The sequence below is a fragment of the Plasmopara halstedii genome (assembly GCF_900000015.1).
Source record: "Plasmopara halstedii genome assembly, contig: Scaffold_292, whole genome shotgun sequence".
NCBI lineage: Eukaryota > Oomycota > Peronosporomycetes > Peronosporales > Peronosporaceae > Plasmopara > Plasmopara halstedii.
Genome location: NW_020187213.1, coordinates 35,477 through 51,290, shown reverse-complemented (window position 1 = coordinate 51,290; position 15,814 = coordinate 35,477). Strand labels below are relative to the sequence as shown.

The 15,814-nt window shown below is 42.9% G+C and overlaps 6 protein-coding genes across 6 annotated transcripts; 3 read left to right on the top strand and 3 right to left on the bottom strand.

Annotated features, from left to right (window-relative positions):
* Positions 1–3,500: 3,500 nt before the first annotated feature.
* Positions 3,501–3,948, bottom strand: PHALS_05841 (antibiotic biosynthesis monooxygenase; the record flags this gene model as incomplete). The annotated part of the gene is made up of 3 exons (XM_024723149.1): positions 3,501–3,644; positions 3,711–3,803; positions 3,865–3,948. 3 exons carry the CDS (start codon positions 3,946–3,948, stop codon positions 3,501–3,503), a joined length of 321 nt encoding a protein of 106 aa, XP_024574154.1.
* Positions 3,949–4,122: 174 nt separating this feature from the next.
* Positions 4,123–5,784, top strand: PHALS_05840 (Serine/threonine-/dual specificity protein kinase, catalytic domain; the record flags this gene model as incomplete). Its single annotated transcript, XM_024723147.1, has 6 exons — positions 4,123–4,226; positions 4,280–4,513; positions 4,572–4,659; positions 4,719–4,803; positions 4,860–4,941; positions 5,037–5,784. The coding sequence occupies 6 exons, from the start codon at positions 4,123–4,125 to the stop codon at positions 5,782–5,784; spliced, it is 1,341 nt and encodes a 446-aa protein (XP_024574153.1).
* Positions 5,785–6,168: 384 nt separating this feature from the next.
* PHALS_05839 (4-aminobutyrate transaminase) lies at positions 6,169–7,431 on the top strand (the record flags this gene model as incomplete). The annotated part of the gene is made up of 1 exon (XM_024723146.1): positions 6,169–7,431. The coding sequence occupies one exon, from the start codon at positions 6,169–6,171 to the stop codon at positions 7,429–7,431; it is 1,263 nt and encodes a 420-aa protein (XP_024574152.1).
* Positions 7,432–7,492: 61 nt separating this feature from the next.
* On the bottom strand, positions 7,493–7,902 carry PHALS_05838 (uncharacterized protein; the record flags this gene model as incomplete). Its single annotated transcript, XM_024723145.1, has 2 exons — positions 7,493–7,555; positions 7,660–7,902. 2 exons carry the CDS (start codon positions 7,900–7,902, stop codon positions 7,493–7,495), a joined length of 306 nt encoding a protein of 101 aa, XP_024574151.1.
* Positions 7,903–7,990: 88 nt separating this feature from the next.
* PHALS_05837 (vacuolar protein sorting-associated protein 18) lies at positions 7,991–11,164 on the top strand (the record flags this gene model as incomplete). Its single annotated transcript, XM_024723144.1, has 1 exon — positions 7,991–11,164. One exon carries the CDS (start codon positions 7,991–7,993, stop codon positions 11,162–11,164), a length of 3,174 nt encoding a protein of 1,057 aa, XP_024574150.1.
* Positions 11,165–11,505: 341 nt separating this feature from the next.
* Positions 11,506–13,840, bottom strand: PHALS_05836 (tkl protein kinase; the record flags this gene model as incomplete). Its single annotated transcript, XM_024723143.1, has 3 exons — positions 11,506–13,045; positions 13,113–13,175; positions 13,245–13,840. 3 exons carry the CDS (start codon positions 13,838–13,840, stop codon positions 11,506–11,508), a joined length of 2,199 nt encoding a protein of 732 aa, XP_024574149.1.
* Positions 13,841–15,814: the final 1,974 nt, after the last annotated feature.

Sequence of the window (15,814 nt, the reverse complement as noted above, 5' to 3'; positions counted from 1 at the left end):
AGCACGTGCACACCAGGGAGCTGAGGACAGGTCTCGTTTCGATTCAGCGCCATCAAATGACGCCTTGCTAAGATTGAGTTTTGCACCAGACCCCATACAGTACTCTTCCACGAGCTCAAGCTGGGCTTGTATACTCGCTATGGAGCCTTCCAGGAGAGTCGTGTCGTCTGCGAAGAAGAGACCGGTGAACGTGTGATATCGTTGAGGCACACTCCAATTTCTTCATGGGATCGCATCTACACCTATCCATAGCTCCGCGGGGCTCACAATAATACTCTCGATCCTAAATTATCTTCGGTGTGATACTGTGCTTTGTCGGACATATCACTGTCTTGCATATTTTAAAATAATCCTTTTTAGATCCGTCAAAACTATACACTTGCTCGTCGGCATACCCCACATATTTACCTTAAGGATTCTCCATCCGCATCCTTTTTGTCTTGCAATATTTTTATAGTTTGAGGTTCTTCATAATTGTCTTCATTGCTTTTATCTGATCGTCCTCAAGCTTTTTAATCACCACTTGCAGCTAGATGACTGGATCTACCCCCCATATACTGATTGACAGCCCGTACCACCAGCGCAATCTTTTTCCGCCTTGGCACTGTTTGTTGGCTCTATAATTTATGACGAGCCTTGAGTAGATCTTTTAATCGTTGTTTTTTGCGGATGTTCATTTTCCATTTTTCTATGTAGGTGTGTTCACGAAAGCCTATTCTGCTCCCGAAATATTGAGGCTCGCAGTTGCCATTTGTACCTAAAAGTGATCTGCTTGTTGTATGACTACAAATTGCAAGCCATAATTATACACCGTTTTTCATTTGAATATATTGTTTGACTTTGGAAAAGACTTGTCGTCAAGGTCAGCACGTAGCATGGCCCATAATGTTCCTCATATATGATGCACCTGGAAAGGAAGCTAAAAATAAAGCCTGGATGGAGGATCTGACAAGGCTTGAACTCGTCTAACCAAGCCTTTTCGCTTCTTCTTCTACCATGTTTTTCATAACATGAGTCGAAGACAGCGCTTAAATCCGCGTCTGCTCCGCATTAGCGTTGCTTACAACGTTTACAATTCGTCATTTACCTGAAACCATACCAGTCTTTAAGAGCCGTTGGTTATTTGCTGTTTCAACATATTACTCTTTTCATTTGTGGCATATAGTAAGATGTGTATTACCGCAGTATATACCAATATAAATTTATCCAATAAAGTATAACAATTTCCAGATGAGAGTTTTGGGACTATATTATGGAAAGGACGGTGAGAAAAGTAAGTTGCTGGCCTATAAGATAGAATTTCGTCAAGTAGAAATCAATGAAATACTCTCAAAACCATTTTAGAGCTGACTCATGATACAAACGCAAAAGTAGTACTTCACTTATCAGATCGGCATCACATCTTATCGCAATTTAAAAAGTAGTCTTGGATGGATTATTAGACGCCATAAAATGGTATTGTGATGCTTTTAGCAATGGAAAATGGACACATCTGAACGACAGACATTTTAAAAGATGCGAGTTTATGCGTCAGCTTGTGTCTGTGGACGAAATTTTGACAGCGCTCGATGGCAGTGACTATCAGGAGAATATTCAGTGTAGAGAAAAAAATCAAGTTTTGAGGCATGATAAATGCATTAGATAAACTAGCGAATGGGGGGGGGTTAACCACTTGAGATTCATGCTACCGGAACACACGCTAGTACTAAACTTTCTCTACCGGGTTCCGTACCCCTCATTACACTATGGGGCTTTCTCTGTCAGTGTGGTCTCCTCCCACCCAACTATCACACACCAATTGGGTGCGGGTTGGCAGGACGGTCACTCCACAAGGGTGTGATTGCTCGTCCACTTTAGTGACGTACCTCCGCGTCCTTGATTCGGATCCTATGGGTATCGAACTAGTTATCTCCCGTCCCAAGCTACAAACAACTTGAGCAAGGGATCGGTGTTTAACCACTTGATTAAGTGAAATTAAAGTCAAATGAGGGCATATTATGGTTGTCGAGCGATAAAGTTCTTTTCTCGCAACCAGTGCGGAGCCGTCTCGTGATCCCGATCTCTTGTGGGAGTGCTGATAATAACGCTGCAATAGAGAAAAATATGAGCGGTATCAGTCTCCAAAATAAAGGAGGCTGCTAATCTTAATCCAAGTGAATTGACCGCTACATTCCGGTTTTTCTCAAAAGGCAGCCCAAAACGAGGTCCATATTTGTTGATGAAAACACAAAGCAAGAATGAAACACGAAAAAGCCACCGAACAAGAACGATGGAAGCGGGCAAGTAAAAAGCGACATTGTAAGCCGATTGGCCCGATGTCTGCGATCTATCAAGATAAGAAGATGGAGAATCCGCTGAGTCAAAATACTATCACGTTGGGGCTTGCTTGGGGCGACTACAAATAGTTATAAGTGCAGCCCAAGCCTTTAAAACTTATTGTACACCCAAATGATAGGTGAAGAAGTTAACAGCTCTATTTCAAGCTTGTAAGTTAGAGCTAGCCATAAATGCAGCTCTGGACTGATAAGTAATTTTGTACTTTCTAACGTAAGTGGTCGGGCAAAGTTTTAAGCCTTTCTGCGTAAGGTAATAGCGCTTGGATGCTTTACAATTTGGTCGCAGTCATGTAAGGAGCCGCGTGTCGCACTGCTCCCAACAAACTGGGGTTTTCCACTGTTCGGGCTTCTATGCTTGAAAAAAAGTAACCAACTGAACATGAGATGCGCGTGTTGACAGCATCTTTGATCGGCAGCTTCTTTTTGAATGCGTGAGGGTGACAATTTCCACGAACATTCAAGGTTAACACTCTACTCGATCCCAGCTAATTTCGGTGCATACCTTGACAATGATTAAAGCGATACAGGAAGAGTTTAAAGGGTTATCAAGCAGCAACACATGACATCATCCAGTTACTTGGCATTTGGTTCTTGCATCTTGATCCGTCCGGGCGCTTGTAATCCTCCGGTTGGCTTAGGTCGGCGGGCGAATACCCCAGCTCCTGCCGTTTGGGTTGAACGCGTCTGTCAACAACAATACTGACATGATTTAAATGTGGCAATCAGGTCAATCATTTGTCGTTTACGTATTCTGTGTTTCGTATAAAATTACATGCTACTACATATGAACAAGGCTTTACTTCTCAATGATGTAAACGTGGCACCTCCCACAGATATATACAGCATCTCACAAGAGCATCAAACTTCCATAGAAAGGAGGATCACGGCCTCAGCTTGGAACGATGTAAATGACGATTGAAGAGGTCGATTGGTCATACACTGATCGAAGAATGGACCGGGCGATTAGCGGTACTGAATGGATACTTTACTATCTGTTTGACGCAAATTACAGCACACTGCATACCCAGCAAAATCGAGAATTGTTTCTATAACTGTCGACTACACTTCCGTCGGGCAGTACAAGTAGCTGCTTGGTTTAGAAGTCATTTGACATAATATTGCATAAATTTCTAACCGCTGATTGCATATCAATTATTTCACCTGTTACAAAAGAAAAATATCCTCCTTTGGTTGCTTGTATATGGTCGTTCGCTTGCCAGGTAAATCCAGCACTTCATTAATCTGTTCCGTGCAATGCTTGTAAGCTTCACTTGACGTCCAAGCTTGATAATCGTCAAGTGATTTCCACTACAATAGTCACAAGCATATCCAATTAGCACATACTCTGCGTGGGAATGATCCATGCAATCTTACTTCAGAAAGAACGACGTATTTGTGATGATCATTCACGTCGCTTAGTGTCTCTAGAGAAATGAGACCGGGCTGTGATCGTACGACCTTCTGAACCTATTGCACTCAAAACAATCAAGTCAGTACGCAGCATAAAGATTAAAGATCGAAAACTTACATTCTCCATGAGGCGAACGACAGTTGGCTCAAAACCGCGGCTCATGAGACGCTCGCTCAGCACTCGTACAGGCTTGGTCAACATATTTGGCGTTGAGAAATTAAAGTTTGAATTCGCGTTCCGACCCACGTGTTACTTCGCCGCCTCGTTTGTCGAAACCCCTGAGCATAGCGGCATTGTAAATTTTAGATGCGGTGGTTTAATATGGTTTTAAGTATTAGAATCTGAATGTATTTTGTTTAAGCGGCTATTTCTGAAATGAAGCAAGATATTAACAGTGAGTCATATTCGCTCCCATTGGGGACTAATCCAATTGCTATGGGTCGACTTGGATGCATTTATAATTCACTTAACAAGACAACGTAGGTTGACATGAAATTATGGCATTCTATATATCTGATGATGTGTTTTATAGCGGCCAAATGCATGCTGTAGAATGCATGAATGTAAATGACACTGTAGCTGAACTTAGCGAAAGTAGCTCTCGTGTGCATACTATTCAGCAACTTTTAGAAGCTGAGCTGCAGCGTTGCAGCATCATATCGAACACAGATAGAGGAAAACATGTCTTTTGCTACAACTCTGTGGAAAGCAGTCAAGCACGGATCTGCCTCCACGCCACTTCATCCGTTATTGGCAGCCTTGCCAGGTACGATGCTGAATTAAGATTAGTTAGAATTTGTGAAGTGAAATGAGCAGTATGATAGTCTTCAAAAGGACTTTAATCGCCTGCATCCTTTGGCAATTAAACAATATGTATATTATATTGTGTGCGGACTTTATGCACTTCATCAGGTACTACGTCACATTCCATATTAAGAAAATTACATTGACGTGCATATGTTGGTGTTCAGGCGGGATTTACATGCGGTGGTGTACGTAACTTCTTTGTTGTACTGCATCCACTTGAGAGGTCGCTTCTGTCCCTCTCGAGATTCTGTAAATATGTTCACGGTGTGAGGCACTAACTCTGCGCCAGCTTTCAATGTCATCAGTACTTTTGTGTGGAGGAAATGTGGTCAAAATTGCTGCATGGTTTCCATCTGCTCGAGTATTAAATTCTCTTCAATCAAAAGAGTACGTGGAGACATTCAAAAAAAATTAAGCTAATGCCGTACAGAACGCTTTTCAGTCACTTACACAAGGCCCATTATATTAATTGTGTCTACCAGATTCCTTCCAATTCGTCGCTCTAGCATTAAAATGCAGTTTACGAATGATGATCGGGCTCAAGACGTGCGAAGCGTGGCATTTGTCATGGCAGAAATGCTCACTGGACTTCGTATTCGTGGAAGTCTGATGGAAAAGAGTCGCTTGCTTGACGAAATTGTCACAGGCTCACCAGAATATGAGTTCTTAAGAGACTTGCTAGCATTGAAACCTCTCCAAGAATTAATGAAACATTCGTACTTTTCGACGGTCAATCCAACGCAGAGTTTGGCTTCTGACGCAACGCATGGGCAGCAGCAGATTGTCGAGACATTTTTAAGTCAGGAACTGAACAAATGCCAGCTAATGGAACAAGAATACCGAGAAGAAATTCGAGCTTGGGGCGTCCAATTTGAAAAAAGGTATATGAAAAAGCCTGAGTCCATCGACTGCCCAGCTAATATTATACGCCTAAATGGACGGCTTCAAGCCTTGAAAGCGCGAATAAAAGAACTGAACGACCGCCTCACCACATCCCATCCTGGCGTCAATCAACTGTTTGGCGTCAATCAACTGTTTGAAATCAAACAGCCTTTAGCAAATGAAGCTGCCAATCAGATCATACACACGCATCAAGACATTCGGCCAAACCTCTTTCTAGATGAATTACCAGTTGGTACAGAAAAGAGTTCGGAGTCGATTGGCCAAAGCGAAGGAACCAGATCACCAGCACAAAAGGCGTTTTTGAACCGGTTTCAATCTACTCAATAACGCTGATGCCTCGGATTTATCTTTGTTTGATATAGAAGAAAAATGCGATTCATCGGTAATTTAGTGTAATTTCTCTGCATTCTACATACTTTAGACATGATAAAACAGCACAAGCAAACGGCACTTAAAAGTATCGCACATGATGTGGCTTCAATCTGCGCTCCTGTCGCACGCTCGCACGTGCATGAGCGCAGTCATTGGTCCACAAACACAAGATCCAGTGACAAATTTATCGTTCCTTGCGACGCTACTGTCAATAGACTGTTAAAATGAGGGATTGAATGTCGTATTCGTACTTACGCTTCGACCAAATTATCATGAACATTCCAGTGTACTTCTAAAGTTGCTCCATAAATCAAAGTCGATCTTTTCTCGACATTAAAAATGGTCAAGCATCATCTTGCCAAGGGCATTGGCCGCATGTCGGACATGATTATGACTAAAGGCAAAGGCACATGGATTTGGACATCTGACAATCGCAAGCTTTTAGACTTTACAAGTGGCATTGCCGTTACCAGCGTGGGTCACTCCCATCCAAAGGTTGTAGCCGCCGTCCAAAAGCAGGCTGCAACGCTAGTGCACGCTCAAGTGAATATTGGGTACCACCAGCCTATGTTGGACTTGATAAAGACGTTGTTGCCAGTGCTTCCTAAGACTTTAGATTCGCTCTTTTTCGCGTGCAGCGGATCCGAAGCTGTTGAGAATGCTGTCAAGCTAGCACGTCATGCTACGGGTAAAACCCAAGTGATTGCGTTTCAGGGTGGTTATCATGGTCGTACAGTGGGGACAATGAGCCTGACGTCAAGTAAGACGGTATATAGTGCTGGTTTTGGTCCATTAATGCCTGGTGTGACGTTTGTACCGTACCCATACGCTTTGCACGGTCCGATTCATGACGACGAGAAGAACGTCAAATGGTGTTTGGAACAACTTCACCTTGCCTTAAAACAGCAGTCAGCACCACGTGATACAGCAGCGATTATTATTGAACCGGTCCTGGGCGAGGGTGGATACGTTGTACCACCCAAGAGTTTTATGAAAGGGCTACGCGAAGTTGCGTCTGCGAATGACATTTTATTGATTGCAGACGAAATCCAGTCGGGCTTTGGACGTACTGGCGGTTACTTTGCGATTGACAGTCACTTTGACGTGCAGCCGGATATTCTGACGTTTGCCAAGGGTATCGCTGATGGCTATCCAATTAGTGGGATTGCAAGTCGCAAGGAATTGACCGACTTACAACCACCTGGATCAATGGGGGGTACATACGCTGGTAATGCTGTTGCTTGTGCTGCCGCTATTGCAACGCAACAAGTCATTGCAGACGAAAAGTTATTGGAAAACACACACGTGCGGGGAGCGCAGCTACAGACTGGTCTGAAGCAATTAAAGGCGTCGGGGAAGTATCCGATACTGGATGTACGTGGTTTGGGTCTGATGATCGGTTTAGAATTTGATCCTTCATCAAGGATTAAAGGAGCAGCGAGCAAGGTTTCAGCAGCATGTTTAAATCGTGGAATGATGCTCTTGACCACAAGCGTGTACGAGACGCTCCGTTTTATGCCACCGCTTAACGTATCGGAAGACGAATGTAACCTTGCATTGGAGATATTTGAAAAAGCTTTAAATGACGTCTTTAAACAGTAGATGTAAACTTGAATATATTTGATGGGAAGTGAAATCATACTTTTGAATACATCATAACAATTTATGTTCCCTGATCAGAGAGTAGATCTGGTTTGTTACTCATCTGCTCATATAACCCGGCGATCTGCACGACAAACAAATCAACGTGAGTGCGTTAAATTCTAAAGTCAATTAGCTGTTTAAGTTATAAACGCAGTGTCGCATTCACTCGCTATCTACTATGCTTACTGAAGAAATGAGCTCCTTCTGCTCCTTCAATAGTTGTGCAGTTGTATCGGCACCTGTACTACTCGCACCTCGTCGACGATTGACCATCAATGCCGCTGCTATCTTTTTTGCATTATTGTCCAGACACTCAATTAGATCTTGTACGCGCAATATCTCGTCGGGTACCTCAGCCTTCTGCACTTTCAGCTGGTTTAGTAGAGCTTGAGCGCCCGAAATGTATCTATTCGTGTTAGCGTCAGTCATCTTATACTTTTTAATAAGGTACCCCGTCACTGAAGTGAACAAAAATAAAGGGTACGTTTAATCTTGGGAAGAAGAAGGAAGTAGCAGCATGTCGGCGGATCTTTTTGCAGATTGGAAAAAAGAAGAGGAAACGTTAGGAGACCCTCGTCATGGAGGTGGTCACGGTGGTGGCATGTACGAGTCTCCGTACGGTGCAGGAGGTGACGCCTACGGTGGTGATAATAGTAGCAATGATGATTTCGACTTTGAATCAGTCGGTGACGACGCACAAAAGAAGAGCAAAGAGGAAGAAAAGCCCATGTTTGAAGTACGAGAACATGGTCTGAAAGTATCACGTCGCAAGGGGTTTACGCTCTGCTGTATGGATGTTGGGAATGGGGTTCTTGCCATGGGTTCGCAAGAAGGTATGCTATTACGATGTACCACAGAAGCCACGGACAGTAGTGGTACTATTGAAGAGATTATGATTGAACCTCATGTTGCCATGTCGAACGTATTTATTGATCCTACGGGTGCCCACGTGCTCATTTCGATGGAAAATGGATCAAATTTTTATCTTTCAACAGGATCGACACGTCCGAAGAAAATTATAAAAGCTCAGTCACTGAAGTTTACATGTGTAGCTTGGGACCGGCAAGCTGGATCACCAGAAACTTCGGAATCGGTACTTATTGGTACAGACTCTGGTGCTGTGTTTGAAGCAGAGTTTGACGGCGGGAAAGAAAAGTCGTTTAAGAAAGTGTATCAAATCTCAAACCAGGGGCCAATTGCCGGAATAGGCTTTGAGCATTGGACACTTCCATCGGGAGATTTGCGGTACTATGTCATGTTGACTACTTCCGCGTCCGGAAAGAGACCGATGAGGATGTTTCAGTTCATTAGTGGCAGTTCTGGTGGTTTAGAAGCCATGTTTAAAGAGTATACGAATCCAGAGCGACTACGATTTCAAGAACTTCCTGGCGATGTTACGACGGCGGAATTACGTTTTTATTCAAAACAAGAGCGTGAACGTGCTAAGTGCTTTGGGGTTCTTACTGGAGACGGGGTATACCATGGTGACTTTGTCTTTGGTCTCTCAAGTACCATAGAGAATGTGACGTTGAATACAGGATTGCTAGCATACCCCGGGAAGCAAGCAACCGGTCGTGGATCGTTTACACCACCCATTTCGATCGCAGTGACTCAGTACCACGTAGTTCTTCTATTTCCACGTCATGTCCAGGTCGTTTCGAAGCTTAGTGGTGTCGTCGTGATGGAAGAAACATTTGATTCACGCGTTGGTACTGTAAATTGTATTGCAGTGGATGAGACGTTTAATACAGTGTGGATCTACTCGAATCGTCGGATACTCGAACTTGTTATATCTGATGAAGATCGAAACGTATGGAAACTATTCTTGAGCAAAGCCATGACGGGTACAGGAGACGACCGTGACTTTGAACAGGCGCTCAGTGTCTGCCGCAATGGTTGGGAACGTCAGCGTGTTTTGACCGCACAAGCAGATAAACTCTTTGAAAAGGGCGAGTTTGATCGTGCTGCTGTGATTTATGCCAAGACGACAAGGTCGTTTGAAGAAGTAGCGTTAAAATTTTTGGAGAAAGAGACGCGGGATTCGTTGTTATTGTTCCTCCTGCAAAAATTGAAAAGTCTGGGCGTCGAGGAGAAAACACAAAAGACTGTACTCTGTTCTTGGATTGTCGAACTGTTTTTAGACAAGTTTAATGTGCTGAAAGGAAGTGCACAGGATGTGGATGCCCACGCAAACTTGCTGTTTGAATTTAAACAGTTTTTGCAAGACCAAAAGAGTCATTTAGACCCAGCCACGACATTTAACTTGATCTCGAGTCATGGTCGACCAGATGAGCTCGTATTTTACGCAACATTAATTGAAGATTATGAAAAGGTGATTACATACCACGTCGATCGTGGCGAGTACGGTGCAGCCATTGAATTGCTACGTAGCGTCGAGACGTCCAAGATTGAAGAGTTGTGGTACAAGTATTCACCAGAATTGATCATTCATAAGCCAAAAGAAGTGTACGAAGCATGGCTAGAAGCAGCAACATTAAATCCAACGCGTCTCATTCCATCAATTGTCCGTCATGTGCACCAGAAAAGCGGAGGTGGTGATACGACAGGTAATACTACAAAAAGCCGATCGGTACTAGACATGGCCATCCGCTTTCTCAAGTTTGCTATCAAACAAGGCAATCGAGACCCAACAATCCACAATTATCTGCTCTTTTTACTAGCAAAACATCCGGATGAACGCTTGCTTATTAGTTTTTTGCGCAAGAAACACAATGGAAAGCATCTCTTTGACATTGCCTTTGCTCTTCGTTTGTGTACTCAAAATGAAAAAAATCGTGCGTGTATTTACATTTACTCTGCCATGGGATTATATCAAGATGCGGTGGAAAAGGCATTGCAAGTGGATGTAAAGATTGCAAAGGAAATGGCTGGTATGCCTGAAGATGACGAGACGCGCAAGAAATTGTGGACTTTAATTGCCAAGCACACGATTGATGCTGGTGGAGAGATCAAGGATGCAATGAACATTTTAAAAGAGAGTGATTTGCTTAAAATTGAAGACATTTTGCCATTTTTCCCGGATTTTGTGCTGATTAATGAATTCAAAAAAGAGATAAGTGAATCGCTTGAAGTCTACAATGATCGTATTGACCAGCTCAAGGAAGAGATGCAAGACTACACACAATCGGCTGAGCTAATCCGTGCAGACATGCAGCAGCTACGGAAACGATGTGCTGTTGTGTCTGGCAACCAGCGCTGCGAACTGACAGGACAGAATCTTTTAGGCAAAGAATTTTACGTCTTTCCATGCTCGCACGCTTTTCATGCTGGTGCACTGCGTCAGGAGATGCAAAAGCATCATAACAGTTTTCAGCGTCAAACAGTCAAGCAATTGATTCAAAAACTCACGGAACTGTCGACCGAGATGCCAGCGCGCACAAACTTTTTTCAGCGCCCATTGTCTGCGTTTACGTTCCTCAATTTGTCGTCAAGTGAAAAAGAAGTTATGACACCAGGAGCAGAGGGAGGAAATGCTGCAACGACGGCTAAGGCCAAAAATGCTGCAAAGGAGCAGTCTATTGCACAAGAACGGGAGATGGTACAACAGAAATTGGACGAGATCATCGCATCCGAGTGCATTTTCTGCGGTGAAGTAATGATCAAGTCAATTCACACTCCATTCATCTCACCGCAGGACGAAATTAACGAGGGAAAAGAATGGTCGATTTAAATGTTTCGTAATGACAGTAATTTGATGATTGAAGGACGGTTGAATTGTTTTGATACTTTGATTGATTTGAATGGTGTCTAGTAGCAGTTGTGAACCTCAGAACATCAGCGCTGAATTCAACGAATCATTGACTGAGTGTGTAGTATTATTGAGCCGCGGAACTTACGAAAGAGAGGTATCTTACACTTGGCTTGAATGTAGCGAATCGATGTCCTTCAACAGTAACGTGGAGTAACGATCGAGTCCTACCTACCTGGACAGAAGCTCAAATGCGAGAAAAGTAAAGAATGAGAAGTTATAATGTATCTATTATTTCTTAAACTGGTGTATTCTGATCACCTTTACCTTGACACGAACGATGAGTCGGATGAAGACCACTCTATGCTTGAGTCCCCAAGACCTTTTACTGTGTAAGGACTCATAATCTGCTGAATAATATACACTACTTCCATAGCCGATGGACGGTCGTCAGGATTTAACGACAAACAAGCCTTTGCTAGTCGTAGCACCTCCTGAGGACAACTTTCTGTAAACTCTGGAATCAACTCTCCAGCTGCAACCATACGAAGAATGGCAATTTCCATGGCTTTCCCACCTTTGGGTGGATTCTTGGCATTCCAGTATGGATAATCTTCTGTATCTATCTCAGAAAGAACGATACCAAGTGAATAAATGTCGGCACGCTCGTCATAGTCTTTGCCAAGTAGAACTTCTGGAGCGATCCAAAACGATGTCCCGATCCCTGCTGTCATGTGAGTTTCTATTAAATGACGCTCACGACATACCCCAAAATCGCTTAATTTCGCCTCCATCTTGGTATTCAACAAAATATTCTTGGACTTGAGATCACGATGAATTAACTTTGGTTCCAACGAGTGCAAATACATTAAAGCTTCTGCAATATGTTGGACAAGACGAAGTTTATGCTTTTTCCACGTCAGAGACGAAGGAGCACGGTGAATGTTTTGCAAAACTGCACGTAAATCGCCAAGTTCCATGTACTCTGTCACTGCACTTAAATTCTGCAGTGTGTCCCATGCGACACCAATAAATGTCACGATATGAGGGTGATTCAGTGTCGACATGAGACTAATTTCTTTGATAAATGCTTCGATGTGCTTCATATCCAAGCAGAGATCTGTTCGAATGCGTTTAATCGCTACGCGATGTCGGTTGTACAAGCCAGAGTAGACAAGACCAAAACCTCCCTTGTTGATACACTTGACAATCTTTATATCTGTAAACGGAATGCGATGTGCAATGATGCGTGGATCATTGATAAGATTCGTATTTGGCGAAGAATTTGACTCGAACGACAAGGTGTAGTCAATTTCAATTGCATCACGATCCTTACGTTGAGAACGTCCACGTCTGTGTATCACAAAGACAAAGAGCAGGATGCAAACTGCAAGACAGACTGGTATTACCACATAATTGACAAAACGGTGGTTGCAAGACGAAAACTTTGAATTTGACTCTGTAGTCATATTCCCCAGTACGCAAAACTTGACATTCTGGGCTGCCATCCACATTCCATTATCACAAGCATATGTGTCAGGAGGCAAGTCCATGTTAAAGTTGGTGAGCTTGGAAATACTGTCGTACACTTCGGTTGAGATCGTCCAGTCTTCAATCATATTGTTTTCAAGGTACAGACTGTCGAGGTGGTCAAGTTCAAGCAATCGATACGGAAGTTGAGTTAAAGCATTGTTGCTGACGTTGATAGACTTTAGTAGACATGAATTGGTAGCGCGCATTTGTGATAACAATTGCAAGTACGTATTTTGTATCTGGTTGTACGACAGATCCAAGTACTCCAGACTGACAAAACTCAGTAAGAATGTTGTTGTGACTTGACTTATATTTGTCTGTCGAAAAGTTCTATCAAAACAAATGAAAGCGTCAATTCACAGTCTCCAGTCGTATGTCTCACATAGTATAAACGTACAAATTTTCAATGGAGTCTGGTGCTGTATCCATTACTGAGTGCAAATCGAGATTTTCCAGCGTGCTGGTCGTTCAAACACAAAGTTCATTAGTACACATACCATTAATTATTCTTGTGGTTATATCAACTCACATTCTCTTTAGAGTCGAGCTTGTACTCACCTCAATCAGAGGCGAGTTGTCCGTAGCGTATTCGTCCCAGCCAGACAATACATCCACTGTATTCAATGTCACAATGTCTCTTCCGACTCCAACAATTTTTATCGAACTCAACTCATCAGGTACGACAATTGTCACGAGCGAATTAATCTCCAACGTCGTCCCATACTTTAGTGTAAGTGGCTGGTCTGTGAGTTGAGTCCGCGGTTGAATGTAAAAGTTCCACTCAGTCGAATTGTTATAACCCTCTAAACACGTACAGCTTACACTGGCGTTTGTATAGACATCAGGACATCCACCATTTGGCGTGAGGATTCTAGATTTGGTCTGAATGGATGGTTTGCCTTCGCATACGATCGGTAGAACTTCCCAGTTGGCAGTAAGATTGTGACTAATGGCATTTTTCCATACGCCTTTAATGTCATTTGGAAAGAGTCGTGTCTCGCCATCTTGCAAGTAATTTTCAAGCCAAGCCTTTACCTGATCGTCAATCTCTTCGTCACCAACTTCTGCAAATGTGATCGGCGCTATGACCACTGTCAGCACCAGTACGACCAATATCTGTAGCATTCGGAGGAATGTCTGGTGGTAAGACTGCGCACAATTCGATATGAATGCAAGCTAGTGCACTGTGATAACTCGGACCGTCACTTTCGTTGCCCTGTGAGGCTATGAGTTGAAGTGACATCTTTTAAAAGTAGAGAGTATCATGATAAGATCTGCAATGGCCCTTTTGGCCGCTCCAGATTTTAGGATATGGCTCTCCTCGGAGGGAAGACTCGTTCTAGAAATTCAAACAAGGGATGAGGAAGAAATTACGTATCGAACATGGTGTTCAGTAAAGTATCAGCAGAAATCACACGTGCGACTGGGTATATGTACAAAGTAGTTGAATGATTAAGAGCGCTATGATACGTAGTCTTTGAACTGGTCAGCTTCCTTACCGAAACGATGAGTCAAAAAATTTCAAGCATTTGTTAAGCTTTATTGTTTTACTGTTCAGAGAATCTATTCGTACATGTGATACGGACCATTTAAGCACATGGAATTTGTTACATCCAATAGCTCGCACAAAACCACGCGCAAAGCAGATTGGAGGACATGTCGCTTTAAATATACATGTCTTAATCGCCACCCATTTTGTACGACATTGAGCGGCAATCACGCAGAGCAAGAGAAAAGGTGAAAAGTGGATCACATCGCTTCAAGTTCTAGCGACTACATCAAGCAGCTGTGGCGAAATACGCCACTATCAACGTGACAGATGTGAACACAAAGCCCGGCTACGTGATATCATCGAACTTCATTCAGAAATCAGCACGACTCTTACTTGAATCTGTCAGACTTCCGAGCAGTAGCAGTATCCACTTTACCAAATACCAAAACCTATATTAGATATATTACATTGGTGTTACTCTTCCCATAAACACCCGATAATTTTCCAGGCAAATAAAGGGACCGTGTATTAAACTTAAAGCCGTCGTTTCGGACCCTCAGAGCTCGCACTTAGTGTCGGACATTTTGATGCATTCTATGCTGACCTTTATTTACACACCTGTATGTAACGGGTACGTACCCTATTTTGATGACTGATATAATAAATTACTGGCCAGGCGAAGCTCAGAAGTAATAAAATAAAGTAATATCATGTAGTATTATGATGAGTTCTCGGTACGAATGAGGTTGATGGGACCATGTAAAGGTGAGGTCCGTGGGAAGTCTGGTCTGATAGCTTCAAGCTGTGCAGTACATCAGAGAATGTTGCTGTAGAAAATGAGACAGAGAAATCCTGTACCAAATAAGCCAGACTTATTTTCGTGTATAAATCACTGTGAAATTAAGAAAAAGTAGTTTATTTTTTAAAAGGCTCTCAGTTACGAAGGATACAACAAATTTTGCAGGAATTTGTACCGCCTAGTTTTTTAGAAAGATGAGATTTGGCAGACTATATATATCCAAGAGTTAGAATATCTCATTGTTGCGATGGCGTCTGGCCCTCTTTCGGAGGCGGGAAACCCAAAAAACGTTACCCTCTTCACGAAAAGCATCCGAATTATTGCGGTTTTTACTGAGACCTTCCGCGTCTAAACGAACCCTTTCGCGAAAAGAATCTGTGTCGCATCAATTTGAAGTAAATACACTCCCCATGAGAGCGGGATGGGGAACCAGAAGTGGTACCTCTACGTGTGCGCAAAAGGCGATAGGCATCAGCCATGCTGAGGGCGACAAGCGAGAATTTTCTGTTTGCTGGGCAGTTCCGCGGTACCTTCAGATGTTTCAATAGTCGGAGTACTAAATATATGCACTAAGTTGGCCGAAGAAACCTTATAGCACCTCCAGCGGGGCTGCCGTAGCGTTGCGCAAAGAATAAGCGTAATTTAGATCCTAAGCCTTTCGTTATATACTTAGAACAAGTACGAGTTAGCAGATCGCAGTTACTCCAAGAGTAATGATTGCCTTAACCGAAGGCTAACTACTCTTCCGTTCAAACTCGAAAAATGATTCTTATTTATTTTTATCTGCGGCAAAGCCGCCTAATTTAAT